Here is a 12,891-nt window from a genome sequence, read left to right on the forward strand (position 1 = left end):
ATTCCGGCAGGCGGTGTATAAATTACGGCAGGCGGTGTATATATTCCGGCAGGCGGTGTATATATTCCGGCAGGCGGTGTACGTACTCCGCCGGCAGGCGGTGTATATATTCCGGTGAGCGGTGTACGTACTCCGCCGGCAGGCGGTGTATATATTCCTGCAGGCAGTGTACGTACTCCGCCAGCAGGCGGTGTATATATTCCGGCAAGCGGTGTACGTACTCCGCCGGCAGGCGGTGTATATATTCCGGCAGGCGGTGTATATATTACGGCAGGCGGTGTATATATTCCGGCAGGCGGTGTATATATTCTGGCAGGCGGTGTATATATTACGGCAGGCGGTGTATATATTCCGGCAGGCGGTGTATATATTCCGGCAGGCGGTGTATATATTCTGGCAGGCGGTGTATATATTTCGGCAGGCGGTGTATATATTCTGGCAGGCGGTGTATATATTACGGCAGGCGGTGTATATATCCTGGCAGGCGGTGTATATATTCCGGCAAGCGGTGTACGTACTCCGCCGGCAGGCGGTGTATATATTCCGGCAGGCGGTGTATATATTCCGGCAGGCGGTGTATATATTCTGGCAGGCGGTGTATATATTCCGGCAAGCGGTGTACGTACTCCGCCGAGAGGCGGTGTATATATCCCGGCAGGCGGTGTATATATTCCGGCAGGCGGTGTATATATTCTGGCAGGCGGTGTATATATTACGGCAGGCGGTGTACGTACTCCGCCGGCAGGCGGTGTATATATTCCGGCAAGCGGTGTACGTACTCCGCCGGCAGGCGGTGTATATATTCCGGCAGGCGGTGTATATATTACGGCAGGCGGTGTATATATTCTGGCAGGCGGTGTATATATTACGGCAGGCGGTGTATATATTCTGGCAGGCGGTGTATATATTCCGGCAAGCGGTGTACGTACTCCGCCGACAGGCGGTGTATATATCCCGGCAGGCGGTGTATATATTCCGGCAGGCGGTGTATATATTCCGGCAAGCGGTGTACGTACTCCGCCGACAGGCGGTGTATATATCCCGGCAGGCGGTGTATATATTCCGGCAGGCGGTGTATATATTCCGGCAAGCGGTGTACGTACTCCGCCGGCAGGCGGTGTATATATTCCGGCAGGGGCACGCGACAGCCCCAACTTACTTCCTATTCGCTTCAACAGCAATTTGGGCCTTCAATCGACTTGCATTAGCCGTCGTGTTAAAAACCATGCGAGCAGTCAATTCTACGTACGAAACAACTCAAAACGGAGAAGATCCAGAAGGATTTCGCATAATACCAGGAACTTTACTCGTGAAAGATTCAAATAGCCCGACTGCAGTACTCAAAAAAGTCACCGCAACGCACCTAAAAGTAACAGCAAACAAAAAGGAAGCAAGTGAAAAATTTTTATGTACCTGTGATACTCCAAATTTTCATCCTGCGTCTAAAATAAATCGTTCAATATAAAAAAAACGAAATGACGGCTCAACGTGTACCAAAAGAGGATGATCGACTCGTTTTTCTAACTGAGGCCAATATCGAACCACTTCGCCGACTAGAATATCGGCCTAGAGAAAAAGCTGTAGCCTCTCCGCGAAGCCCTGTGCTTTTTTATTCGTACAAATGTCTCCTGATCTTGTACGGAAAGTCCCGGCGCGTTTGGTTTGGGTTGAATACGTGGCAGAAGAATCTCGAGCAAGCTTGCGAACGTCTTCGGTGCCGACCGGACCGTTTTCTGGCGAGGAAAAGATGAGACGTCGCGAAAGGAGACAATTCTAGTACATTTATCGGCGATAGTGGACGAGACTCTTCTTCTTCCGTAGACGTATTAACTAAAGACAAACGGAATGAGTCTCTATAGTGCTGAATCGGGCATTCTTTACCGTCCATCGGTCAAACGGGTACGGGACCTTGGAGCCGTTGCTAGGGACACTCTGTCAGAGTGTATTCTACGTCTACGTCCAGGGATAAAACGTGCAATGCATTAAAATTCCAAGAACGCAGTATGTTACAAAGTAAATACTCACGACTTTGCTACTCTTTCCTTCACCCAGACTGTTGGGCTGCATCAAGTACGATGCATACCAGTAAATTGCCGGCGAGGCAGAAAAGCAAAATCTAGTCAAAACCTGTACAAAGAAAGTTAACTGAATTTCTTCAAGTCATAGTAGCTATCTGTAAAACCTGAATATGCATTGATGTTGCTCCAAATATGGCAATGAAAGCCAGATGAGCGACATAGGGAAATGCATAAGAGCTCCAAAGTCCTTTTTGGTTTTCCGATTTCCATCTTGCAAAAAATTGTCCGACATAGCCGACAGCAAGAAGAAAAACCGGCAAAGCCAGCAAAAAATTCGGAATCTGCTTCACTTCAAAATACCTCAAAAACCCAATATTCCAATAATGCTGCTGAATAAACGAATAGGACAAAGGAAGTCTCCACGAGCACCAAGGCCTCGCATCATCACTAGCACACAAAACGTAATAGCCGTAGGCTTGATAAGCCAGAAAAGGAAGGACAGATAATCCGCACAGAAGAAAAACTTTGAGACCTCGCTTCAAGAGGTCCTGTCGACTCGACCCTTTTAATATGCAGTAGGCCAAGATGCCGGCATTGAGTATCCCATTCGATCGCAGGGCGCACGTCAGCGCGACGGCTACGGTGGCAAATCCGTACAACTCTCGTCTCATCAGCCACATGGCCAAGAAAGAAAAAGCGACGAACGGAGCTTCGGTGTACATAACGCACATGAAAACCGACGCAGGATTGAAACAGAACAACAGCGCGGCCCGATAGGCGTCCGAGCGCGAACCGAGCGCGTCGACGCCGAGCAAATAGAGAAAGGAAGCGGCCAACGGAAAAAAGACGAAACTAAGTCCCACGGACGTCAAGAGAACGATCTCTCGATTCGATATCGATCCGATTAATCGGATTGGTCGCAGAACGGTTTGCGATACGAAGCGCGTCGCTTTGGGGAGAAGAGGAAAGAAGGCCATCGATTGTTCGTACTGATAACCGTCGTCGGCGATCGTCGCAAAATATTCGGCGTCCCATTTGACGCCGAAGCGTAGGAACGAAAGCGTCGACGTCGGGCAGTGGCCGTCGCTCGGTCGTCGCGTCGACGTACACGCTGATGTGTCGTAGTCCGGCAAGAGCGTCGTTAGAAGCTGTTAGGACCCCTATTGGTTGCGTTTCGTGGAAGCTGAAGGACTTACCTGCAAAACTAAGAATGCCAGGCGGCATTGGCATGCGAATTTAGCGACGGAAACGCACGTTTTCCAGTCGTTCACCATTCCAACGTCCCGTAGGATGGATGCGTGATACTTATTGATTGATTATTGATCTACTGAACGCAACAGTTTACAACTGATTCAGAATCTACTCTGACGGTTCCTTGAAGAACTTGATTTGCGACGGCACGAGCGAGATAGCTCGTCGTTCCCCCTCTTTCATACGGCGGAACGTTGTAGAAGTGAGTCAAAACTTTGGTCTAAAGAAAAACATAAATTTATCACAACGTTTAATTAAGAAATCTCAAGTGTTACCTTAGAAAGACCTTTGTAATGAGAATTGTCATTTGCATATAGAGTTAGTGCTTCGCCAATCAGCTTGTACGTAGTCAAAGTGAGTAATAGATAAGAAATACATTTTCCTTACTTCATCCAAGTCAATAGCGGCTCGAAATTCAACTTCGGCGTTTCTTTGAAGTACGGTGTAAATTACGATGAGAAGCTGCAACCAAATTTTAATTTTGCAAAAAAAACGACCAGCTACCTTCCTCAAAGTCCCACCTCCACAACGATCTGCCTGTATTCAGGAAAACTGATGTCCTGCAAGGTTTCTTCGACTTTGAGCGAAAACGTCATGTCATGACTGGACATATCGTCGATGAGAGGGTACTAAAAAAAGTGCTGTCTTTTGTGCTCTCTTAATTAAAAAATCAAAATTCACGCTGACCTGCTCCAAGGTGTTTCCAAACACTTTGATGCGAGGCGTCTTCTCCAAAATAGCGTACACTAATAGATAAATGCCTATAAAAGTTCTCTGCAGGAAAAAAGACGGAGGTACCTTTGGGATAAAAATCTAAAGGAACCTTGTTTAGCGAACCACTCAATTGACGTCTTTTGAGCCAGCTCCTAGCGGAGGAAGACTTCAGAGGCTAAACGGCACAAGCTGTAAAGGAAGCACCTTCCGTCCAATTTGTCCAATGACATGAGAACTTCGATGAGTAGAGTTTTGATCTCGTTCGGCGAAAAAGTAGAGATGTTCTATAACAAAATGTCGAATTCCCCCTCTACACTGTCAATTCTGTACCTCTTCACAATTTCGCTCCACAAGAATATTTCTCATTGCTTCGAGTATCCATCTGAGCAGAAGTGACGTTCAACGGACAAAGGAAGGTCGCTTGCGACAATTCTCACCCCACTCGCAGGCGAAGCATTCCCTCGAACGCGCGCGGCTGAGCCGATATGATGCTGGCCAGAAAAATGAGCATCTCCTGCTGCATGACAGCCTCATAAACGCTATGCGGAAGAACGGTCTTGTACAGAATATCCTACAGAAACAAAAAAATATCAAGTTAATTAGAGAGAAAACCCCGACGCTTTGCCTTGATCATAAAAGGTCCGAGTGGCTCCGAAATCACATGCTCTCTCTGACCAAATACGCCCAGAGTGACCTTAGCCCCCAAAGAAAGAGAGTTGTTCCACAGAGATGTTTCCTCCTTTCTGTCTCACCTGTTTTCCGCTCACTAGCATGGTGGATATTGATGGTGCAATGCTGTCGACTAGCTTCTCTAAGAGACTTGCAGCAAGTCTTACTACGCGCCTACAAACGAAATGAAAGCACTGCACAACTGTCTGGTTCTCAACTACCATCGCTTTGCGTCGCCTGCTTCCTGGTAAAGAGACTCCAAAAGATCTCCAAGTGAGCCTAGTCAAAAAGAACGTCCACAAAGTGAAGAAGATTTATGCACGCGTGTTCAATGTACCCAAATCCGTACGGTAGTGAAGCCCGTGTCGGGAGTAGAGCGTCTGCAAAAGTAGTAGTCTTTGATCAAGGCTAGCACCTTTCTAAAGTAAACGAGATATAAAAAAACGCACTAAAGCTTGCGTACTGTACATCCAAGCTGCTGACGATTTCGTGGTCTGGCCAATTCTTGACGTCCTACGGTAGGAAAGACAAACTTTGCATGCACACACAGAATCGTCTAGTCTCCATGCGTACTTCTTCTCTAAATTCAGCTGTGCTGAGCTTGTGGCTCAACTTCTCCTTCGAATCTTGTTCCAAATACGTTGTCCCAGGCGCTGCCGAAAGGCTGCTACGACTTCTCGTTCGCAGCAGAGGCGGAGTCAAAACGTCTCGTCTCAAACTGAAAGGCGGAATCAACGTAGCGAAGATCGATCGAAACAGTTGGGTACCTGTCAGCCAAATCGGGATCTCTCTCGACGAGAAAATCCAAGTGCTCGCAGCACGAAGTCGATAGCAATTGCTGAAGACGTCCGAGTCTCACTCTCGCACCACTGCACTCGCCTTTCTTGAACGCAGCGAGCAATTCCAGAGCATGTGAAAAATTAGCTCCTCTACACACACACAAATAAATACAAATTAAAAGATAGTATGTATCCTTTGACCGACTTTATTGTGTTTTCTCTGAGAAGAAGAACGACTGTCGGTCGACCCTCCATATTCCAGTTTTCGTGTATAAAGCTGATCGTGTTCTAATTGCAAATCGTTTAGGGAGCCCTCCCCCGCGTCATACAAATCTCTCCTACTTGTATGTTGTGCAAGAGTAAGAGCATGTCGTGCGACATGTAAAAGTCGCTCTGATCGAGAATAATCGGATAAAATACAACCGTCTGCCCCAGAATTCGATACATCTAAACGTGATTTAATAATAACTAAACAGATTTTTTTCATAAAGCGTGTTCCTATGCCTTGCTGCTTCCCAGTGGACCGATGGGTCTTTCCGGTCGGCCAGACAACCCCAGTTTGGAATTGACTCCCAATTTGCAATACCACTTGAAAAAAAATCATACTAATTGTAAGTTCTTCATTGGTGAGACGTTACCTCTACTAAAGCGGAAGGAGAGTGAAGTTGAATGGGCTCGATTTGTTCAAGAGTCTGCGTGGCTATGCCGTACGTAGACAATGCAGTCTGAAGTCTAGCGCGCGAAATTAAGTTGATGTTGACTAATACAAAACGTTTCCCTACTTTGAGCTCTCCGCAATCAAGGCTATCTGCACAATGACGTCACTTCGAGCAGTCTAGAAACAAACAAAGTGCATGTGAAAGAAACATTGCTACGTAATTCATTTCACTTTCAGGTTTGAGTGCCGTTTGTTAGAATTCGTTCTAAAAAGCGGCGATATGCGCCTCTCAAGCGGGTCCAGTTCCCCGGGAGAGACGAGCTCTTCCTCTACGACGAAACGAAATCGATAAATTGACGCTTCGACGCGTCGCTTCTACTCTCACTCAGCAACGAGGCAATGATATAGAGAGCATTTCCCCACAGGAACAGAGTCGGCGATGGATCGGGCTCTCTCCTTTGACTGCCCGGATTCGCTCGCTCGTCCTGCGTACATTCCTCAGGCACGAAGTAAAATTTTGGCAAACAATATCCTACGAAAACGAACGCCATATAAGGTCTATTATAAAAATTGGGTGTTTTTACCATATGCATTGGAAACCATGAGAAACTGGATTTTTCTCCAATATACTTCCATTGCAGGCTTATCTCCGTGAAAAAGAGCTAAAAGATCGTTGATTCTATTAGGACGATTCCTCTCTGTTTCTGACCCTCAATAAATAAATAGACAAAAAGCAGGGGCCATTCACATTCGACTTTATCAAAGACTCGCAGCTCCGAAGGACAATAGAATCGTCGGCCTTTGCTCTCCAGTCCAGAATATTGACCGTCTTTAGGAAATCGCTTCAATCCGTATTTACCCTAATAATCGCAATAGACAAAGCGAGGGAACCAATTTGATTTGATAACCTGCAGTTTGTCTAATATTCTCTCCTTTGTCTCTTTTCTCAGGGTTGGATTGTCAATGGCGAACGCTGGATAGCCAACTACAGCTAACAAAGCAGCGTCTGTTTCCTAAGCGAGAAAAAATAGTAACAATTACAGTGAAAATACAATATAGACTTTAGAGCTCGATTCCCGAGGGAGAAGACTGCCAAGAATTGTCCTATTTCGATTGTGTGCGTCAGGATCAACGTACACTGTGGAAGAAAGACTTCCCTGCGATCCACAAGGAATGACATAGATGAGTAGTCTTTATCTATTTTTTATTATTACCTGTGAGCCAAACAAGTCCAATCCGTTGATTATCTCCAAGGCACCTTTTGCCAATCCAATTGAACTAGAATACAGTACTAAGTGACTTCGCCTAAAAAATCAAAGTGTGCATACCTTCCATTCAGTTCTCTCGTGTTGTTATTGTCCTTGCTGCCTCTCTCCCACATTCCATAGTCAGGAGTTCGATACGCCCTCTCAATGTAGTAGACGAGATTCTGTATGAAATTCACTTCATCCATGGTATAGATAATCTAAAAAGAAGTCTGAACACGTTGGATTGACAATTCGACAGCGGCCTACTTGCAGCCCGGACGTTATCATCTGAGACAAGAAAATCAAATAGAGAGAAGTGGCATCGATCTAAAAGATCAAGGACAAGATAATCCTGTGGCCTCAATATTCAGAATCCTGTTCAAGAACCTGCAAGTGACCATAATCACTGTCCTCGTCCGCATCTCCAGTCAAATGATGAAAACGACAATGCAACGCGTCTTTGTGCGACTGCATTCGCTTGAACCGTTCGAGCTATCGGCGCGAAAAAAATTTATAATGAATGTTTTTTTCTTTCGCGCGTCCACGAACTTTTTCCGACTGTCTCATATAGCAGAATAGAATGCCTCTCATGCATTTGACGGCGCTCTGCTCCAATTCGTACGTTCGTCCGCGATCGTCGTCGATTCGCCTGCGAATAACTTCGTATTTTCGCGTCGTTTCGACCTTCCTTTGCACCTGTACGCCAGCGAAAGAGCCCAAACAGCGGCGGCGCAGTAGACGTTCTCGCGAACCCAAGCGAATTCGGACGGAAGCGAGGGGAAAAGGCCGAGCGTGCTGCTCTGACGCGAAAGGAGCTGATTTCGCACTAATTGAGGCGATCAAAATAAACGAAGTATTGATTCAAAGCGATTTCGTACCGATGTGATAATGAAAATCGATTCGCTCGAGCCGATCGGACGCAAATCCGGTAGCCGACGCCATGTCCTATGTCCTCTATGTCCTGTAGGAACAAGAACGCGCTCTAAGTCCCCACCAAATTTGGGCAAGGCTCTTCAATCGATGGCACTCGCGTCGAGAATAGGAAGCAAGGGCTTGAAATTCGTCTGTGGACTCGTTGCGCTTCGACGGAGCGTCGCGACGACGCGATTCGGATTTCTCACGACACGCTCGCTGAGCACAGGTGCGGGGTGCTCTTGCAGTGCGCGGAAGAGACGCTTCTAGGGTCGTTTACCGTCGAAAGAATCGATGCGCTATACCGAAGACCACGAGTGGATTCGCTACAAGGATGGCATTGGCACAGTGGGGATCACTGACCACGCCCAAGTGCGAAGCAGGCCTTTTCTTTAGTTTGTCGCCAATTCCCCTGATCTTTACAGAAAGAACTTGGAGATATTGTGTATTGCGAACTTTATGAAGCAGGAAGTCAACTGTCTAAAAAAGGTTACTTACGTAATCTGGTATTTAATTAAATAACGTGACGCCTTTACCTGTAGACGAATTCGGTTTGGTTGAGAGCGTCAAGTCTTCGAATTCTCTTTACACGCCTCTCGGCGGCGAACTAGTCGAAGCCAATAAGGCAGTGGTATCAGACAAAGGTGGAGATCCTTCCATCATCAACAAGTCTCCATATAAGGAAGGTGGGCGGTTTTCGCGGAAGTGAGGGATGGAACAACGTTTTCTGATTATTCCAGGATGGTTGATCAAAATCAAAGTCACGGACCCGGGCGAGCTCGATGAGCTGATGAACGAAAAGGAATATGACAAATATGTTGGAGATGACAAAGAAGATTAGCTTAGATTTTTTTTGTTTTGAGAGCAGTCCTTCTGCTTATCCTCACTGTGGGAAATCAAGCAATCGAATACAGCCGCAGGCTGCCTTGTCAGATCATATGGTCAGATAAACCCTCGCGGCCGTTGTAGTGTACAAGAGATCGAAGAGACGGGCAAAACTCGATACGCGCGTTATATTCGGACGACGATCGTTTCCTGGATTCTCGTTCATTTTCCTGAACGCAAACATCCGGGTTAGAAGGGTTGAGAACAATCAGACAATCGGACGAACGGACGAACGGCCCATGGCCTCCTCCGATAGACCTTGTGACCCCAATGATGCGTTTTGCGTTCTTGGTTTCGAGCGTATGAACTCATGTAGCAACGCCTCGGCCGATCGCCGTTTCGTCGACGACGTCTGGGCGAAATTGACAATCGGGGCGACGATCGTTTTCATCGCCCAGTTCGTCATTTGTCTTCTCCTCTTCATATTCTTCGTCAAAACGCGCGAACTACGCGAGGATCTCACGGCGCGCTTCGTCCTCAATCTAATCGCGATCGAATTATGGCAAACCCTGTCGCTCAGTTGGGAGCTCTCGCTCTGGACGCCGCTCACGAACAGTTCGAAGTGGGGATGGTGCAAGGCGGGACACGCGCTCTGGCTCGGCGCTTTCACCGCCGAGCCGTGGGCATCGATGCTTCTCTGCGCCGATCTACTCGATAAATTGACTCGACCCCTAAATCGACTCGTTACGCGTCGATCGGCGAAATTTCTCATTGCCCTTTCGTGGATCGTCCCGCTGGTCTTCGTTGTAATTCCTGCCGCCGGTGACGAGAACGCGACGCTACACTTTACGCTCAATCGATCGCTCTGGTGCGTCGGATGTCGACATCTTATCCAACTGGACCATTTCAACGCGTCGGGAACGATGCGCATCTATTACGAGATTCACTATACCGTCGGCGTTTTTCTACCGACTTTGCTCTCCTTCTTCTTCTACGTCGGCATCTTTCGCATCGCCTATCGCGAGGGAAAAAAGGCCCTTCGACGCAGCACGATCGCGCGCAACTATCGATATCGCGCGGCGCGCACCGATTCGCAGAGGAGGAGAGAAACGCGCGACGGTGGGGAGGCGAACGGACGTTCAACGACGATCGCGCAAGGAGGAGAAGGAGAAGGAGGCAGCAATGACGACGGCAGACGTTCGATGGCGACGACGCTCGATTCGAGAACGACGCTCGATTCGAGAACGTCAGCGACACTCAGCGATCGCGATCGTACGATCGCGAGAACGCCGTCGAGAAATCGCGGCCGATTCCGATTTTTTGCGCGCAAGTGGTGCCGATTCGAGTTCCTGAAGATTCGCGGCTTCAAAACGCTCATGACTATACTCGTCTCGGATATTTTCCTGCGCGCGCCTCTCCTCCTCTACGTCATGGTCGTTCAGCACATCGGAATCAGACACTATAAGCTAGAGATCTCCTTTACGTTATACTGCATCGGATTGTTCGACGGCTTCGCGAATATTCTTCTCCTCGCTAATTGGGTTCGAATGGCACGACGCAACGCCGTGCGTCGACGACGTACGGTCATTGGCATGGATATGGAGGCAAGTGGACGACGTCGAAAACGGCGTAGCATTAGTCCTCCAACCACGGTGACATCTAGCGTTTTTGTAGAATAGAAACGATTCGTGAGAGTCGCTGTAGAGACACACGAGCACTACTTCGTGCAGAGAGGGAGTGTCTGCAACAATTTGTATGTGAAGATGAAGAGTTTTAGCCGAGAACCTGTTGTGTACGTGTTCGTCCACTTCGCTGTCATTGCTCTAACATCATGTCTTTGGTAGGTTGCTCCGGGCGCCGCCGTTAGGAGACGCCGTGGCTTTCTCAGGGAGGGGGGGGAGCGATCGACTGCACTTAGTTTCTAAGATCCTCGCTATTTTTTTCTAGTCTAAAGGATGGGATACAGGACTTCTTCTTCGTCTTTTGTACGAATCGTTTAGTTTTTCGCTTTGAAAACGTTTTCCTAGTCTCTTATAACGCTAAACGTCAACTCGAAAGGAAACGCCGATCTAGCCTCAGGCATTGATACTCCTAAGAGAACGCCTTTCAGTTGCCGAACGCAATCGTCCGGCAACGATTTCGGCTCCGATCCGTACGAATAGAGCCCGTGCTCGCAATGCGGTTCGACGACGACTCGCAAGCCTATCTTGTCTACGCCCTCGAAATCCCGCCGACCGCAGTAGGATCCCAAAACGCTCGCCACGCGCGCGCCCAATTCCTTCGTCAACGACGCGAACGTCTCTCGCGATATACCGGACAATCGAATCGCCTGCTCAGGCGCCAAAACGGTGACCTCATCTACGCGGATGCGACTACCGTCGCCCCCGGAAGCGTTTTCCTTTGCTCCCGCCCCCGCCGTCCCACGATCGTCGTCGTCTTCCTCCGACGGCACCATGAATCGATTCATTCCCGTTCGACCGTCGACGACGCTAATCCACTCGTCCGGCGACAAGTTGAGCGATCGTTTCACCCACTTGATTTCGAAGTCGAGCAACGGCGAACCGTCGTTGTGCAGACGCCAGTCGCGACGATCGTTCACCGCGTTCCACAGCGATTCGAAATGTTCGCTACTCATCACGACGACGACGCCGTCTTCGAAAAAATTTCCGCCCCACGGCACGCCGCCGCCGCCGCCGCCGCCCAAATCATCACGTGATAAAACAATGACATAACTCACCCCTATCATGGCTGGATCGCCGCCAGAGCGTATAATGCATTGAGGATTTTCTGCACCCGGTTCGAAAACCAGGTGACCGTCGACGCAATCGCTGATGCCCGTCACGAGGGGTAAAATCATTTGAGTTGACGTCATTGAGCCGAATGCTGTCACAATGTGCGCGTGCTCGGAATTGGGTATGGAGACGGTGACGAGCCGTTCGTCGACGGCATGGAGGGCAAATAGACCCGGAAATACGGGACCGTGTCCGAGAAGAGTGTTGTGAAAACCGTCGTAGGCTGGCGGTCGATCTCGCGAGCTCCACAATGGGAATGGATAGTGGCGGGTCATGTGACCGAGTTTGAGTAGAAGTCGATGGGTCTGTCGAGCCAACGCCCACGGCATTTCGCATTTTTTCACGAGAATCGCGAAGAGGTGAGGCGCTTTGGGAATGAGAAGGTTTTTCAGTTTGTGACTGGGTCGCGCGCGCGCGTAGACGAAGCCGCCGAGATCGGGACGACCGAGAAAGGGATCGCCGCCCATTTGCGTGTTGTCGCCTTCTCGTATAGTCAAACCGCGTCGCGCGTAATCCGGGATGAGCGCGAGATAGCGAATCACGTGCACGGGAAGACTGTCCTCGCCGGGAAGAGCCCTCAAGAGAACGATGACTTCCGGGTGGCCAAATCGAAAAAGGCCTTTCGTGACGAATTGCCAACAGGGCATGACTTCGCCGACCGTTTCGCCGATTTCGTACGCCAATTTGCAGACGAAAACCGATATCCTGTCGCCTATGTCGATGACGGCACAAGCTGAATAGATATCCGGGGTCAAATCATGACGTCGTCGGAACTTTATGACTGAAAACGTTATTCCTTACCTTTATTCGCCGACGCGTCAGCTTCGGAAGGCGTCGCGTCGCTCCCACCAGGTAGCGATGCCGATGCTTGAGGTGCGGCGTGATGAGCGGGCCCGTGAGCCGCCGCCGCAGCGGCTCCGTAGTTCGGCTGATCGGCGGGACCCGAAGCGATGCGTCGGTAGCTCGGTTTCATCGGCGTGCAGCATTGCAAGCCCATGACGCAAACGAGAACGAGAGACTGTAGCG

The 12,891-nt window shown here is 49.0% G+C and overlaps 5 protein-coding genes across 7 annotated transcripts; 2 read left to right on the forward strand and 3 right to left on the reverse strand.

The window, feature by feature from the left end:
- Nucleotides 1-898: 898 nt before the first annotated feature.
- LOC136184323 (GPI mannosyltransferase 2-like) lies at nucleotides 899-3,377 on the reverse strand. Of its 2 annotated transcripts, XR_010669340.1 has the most exons (10): nucleotides 3,215-3,377; nucleotides 2,183-3,166; nucleotides 2,026-2,127; nucleotides 1,882-1,953; nucleotides 1,781-1,830; nucleotides 1,620-1,733; nucleotides 1,495-1,566; nucleotides 1,414-1,442; nucleotides 1,296-1,363; nucleotides 899-1,241 (listed from the first exon to the last, which is right to left on the reverse strand). XR_010669340.1 is itself a non-coding variant. In XM_065971208.1 (3 exons), the coding sequence occupies exons 1-3, from the start codon at nucleotides 3,290-3,292 to the stop codon at nucleotides 1,954-1,956; spliced, it is 1,236 nt and encodes a 411-aa protein (XP_065827280.1). In that variant the 5' UTR covers nucleotides 3,293-3,377; the 3' UTR covers nucleotides 1,936-1,953. The 2 variants fall into 2 exon arrangements, 1 of the variants encoding a protein (XP_065827280.1); XM_065971208.1 differs by lacking the exons at nucleotides 899-1,241; nucleotides 1,296-1,363; nucleotides 1,414-1,442; ... (1 more) ...; nucleotides 1,620-1,733; nucleotides 1,781-1,830 and having other exon boundaries at nucleotides 1,936-2,127.
- LOC136184312 (phosphorylase b kinase regulatory subunit beta-like) lies at nucleotides 3,318-8,697 on the reverse strand. Its single transcript, XM_065971194.1, has 34 exons — nucleotides 8,215-8,697; nucleotides 8,033-8,162; nucleotides 7,886-7,985; nucleotides 7,724-7,828; nucleotides 7,604-7,663; nucleotides 7,418-7,554; nucleotides 7,304-7,367; nucleotides 7,151-7,246; nucleotides 6,998-7,102; nucleotides 6,799-6,949; nucleotides 6,674-6,751; nucleotides 6,475-6,621; nucleotides 6,321-6,418; nucleotides 6,214-6,266; nucleotides 6,070-6,163; nucleotides 5,936-6,019; nucleotides 5,774-5,878; nucleotides 5,637-5,719; nucleotides 5,420-5,581; nucleotides 5,226-5,370; nucleotides 5,121-5,165; nucleotides 4,990-5,071; nucleotides 4,874-4,931; nucleotides 4,736-4,826; nucleotides 4,609-4,677; nucleotides 4,421-4,554; nucleotides 4,314-4,365; nucleotides 4,188-4,267; nucleotides 4,068-4,135; nucleotides 3,957-4,015; nucleotides 3,791-3,898; nucleotides 3,657-3,731; nucleotides 3,545-3,607; nucleotides 3,318-3,489 (listed from the first exon to the last, which is right to left on the reverse strand). The coding sequence occupies exons 1-34, from the start codon at nucleotides 8,276-8,278 to the stop codon at nucleotides 3,343-3,345; spliced, it is 3,192 nt and encodes a 1,063-aa protein (XP_065827266.1). The 5' UTR covers nucleotides 8,279-8,697; the 3' UTR covers nucleotides 3,318-3,342.
- On the forward strand, nucleotides 8,316-9,185 carry LOC136184330 (glycine cleavage system H protein-like). Its single transcript, XM_065971214.1, has 5 exons — nucleotides 8,316-8,477; nucleotides 8,538-8,620; nucleotides 8,674-8,737; nucleotides 8,791-8,934; nucleotides 8,989-9,185. Exons 1-5 carry the CDS (start codon nucleotides 8,357-8,359, stop codon nucleotides 9,087-9,089), a joined length of 513 nt encoding a protein of 170 aa, XP_065827286.1. The 5' UTR covers nucleotides 8,316-8,356; the 3' UTR covers nucleotides 9,090-9,185.
- A 111-nt stretch (nucleotides 9,186-9,296) lies between these two features.
- Nucleotides 9,297-10,857, forward strand: LOC136184320 (uncharacterized). Of its 2 annotated transcripts, none has more exons than XM_065971202.1 (2): nucleotides 9,297-10,677; nucleotides 10,737-10,857. In XM_065971202.1, exons 1-2 carry the CDS (start codon nucleotides 9,373-9,375, stop codon nucleotides 10,848-10,850), a joined length of 1,419 nt encoding a protein of 472 aa, XP_065827274.1. In that variant the 5' UTR covers nucleotides 9,297-9,372; the 3' UTR covers nucleotides 10,851-10,857. The 2 variants fall into 2 exon arrangements, with proteins under 2 accessions (XP_065827274.1, XP_065827275.1); XM_065971203.1 differs by having other exon boundaries at nucleotides 9,316-10,677; nucleotides 10,748-10,857.
- Nucleotides 10,858-11,042: 185 nt separating this feature from the next.
- On the reverse strand, nucleotides 11,043-12,890 carry LOC136184318 (zinc finger FYVE domain-containing protein 16-like). Its single transcript, XM_065971199.1, has 2 exons — nucleotides 12,667-12,890; nucleotides 11,043-12,598 (listed from the first exon to the last, which is right to left on the reverse strand). The coding sequence occupies exons 1-2, from the start codon at nucleotides 12,860-12,862 to the stop codon at nucleotides 11,097-11,099; spliced, it is 1,698 nt and encodes a 565-aa protein (XP_065827271.1). The 5' UTR covers nucleotides 12,863-12,890; the 3' UTR covers nucleotides 11,043-11,096.
- Between the last annotated feature and the right edge of the window lies 1 nt (nucleotide 12,891).

Source organism: Oscarella lobularis, chromosome 3 (assembly GCF_947507565.1).
Source record: "Oscarella lobularis chromosome 3, ooOscLobu1.1, whole genome shotgun sequence".
Taxonomy (NCBI): domain Eukaryota; kingdom Metazoa; phylum Porifera; class Homoscleromorpha; order Homosclerophorida; family Oscarellidae; genus Oscarella; species Oscarella lobularis.

Coding starts and splice junctions, on each gene's coding strand:
- LOC136184330 (XM_065971214.1), top strand. CDS start 8,357: ATGGCACTCGCGTCGAGAATAGGAAGCAAGGGCTTGAAATTCGTCTGT. Junction 8,478..8,537: donor GACACGCTCGCTGAGCACAG/GTGCGGGGTGCT, acceptor TACCGTCGAAAG/AATCGATGCGCTATACCGAA. Junction 8,621..8,673: donor GGATCACTGACCACGCCCAA/GTGCGAAGCAGG, acceptor TGATCTTTACAG/AAAGAACTTGGAGATATTGT.
- LOC136184318 (XM_065971199.1), bottom strand. CDS start 12,862: ATGGGCTTGCAATGCTGCACGCCGATGAAACCGAGCTACCGACGCATC. Junction 12,599..12,666: donor TGACGCGTCGGCGAATAAAG/GTAAGGAATAAC, acceptor ATATCTATTCAG/CTTGTGCCGTCATCGACATA.
- LOC136184320 (XM_065971202.1), top strand. CDS start 9,373: ATGGCCTCCTCCGATAGACCTTGTGACCCCAATGATGCGTTTTGCGTT. Junction 10,678..10,736: donor TCATTGGCATGGATATGGAG/GCAAGTGGACGA, acceptor GGTGACATCTAG/CGTTTTTGTAGAATAGAAAC.
- LOC136184323 (XM_065971208.1), bottom strand. CDS start 3,292: ATGGTGAACGACTGGAAAACGTGCGTTTCCGTCGCTAAATTCGCATGC. Junction 3,167..3,214: donor TGGCATTCTTAGTTTTGCAG/GTAAGTCCTTCA, acceptor GGGTCCTAACAG/CTTCTAACGACGCTCTTGCC. Junction 2,128..2,182: donor CAACATCAATGCATATTCAG/GTTTTACAGATA, acceptor TTCTTTGTACAG/GTTTTGACTAGATTTTGCTT.
- LOC136184312 (XM_065971194.1), bottom strand. CDS start 8,278: ATGGCGTCGGCTACCGGATTTGCGTCCGATCGGCTCGAGCGAATCGAT. Junction 7,103..7,150: donor CTCGGGAATCGAGCTCTAAA/GTCTATATTGTA, acceptor TTTCTCGCTTAG/GAAACAGACGCTGCTTTGTT. Junction 4,268..4,313: donor TGGAGCGAAATTGTGAAGAG/GTACAGAATTGA, acceptor ATTTTGTTATAG/AACATCTCTACTTTTTCGCC.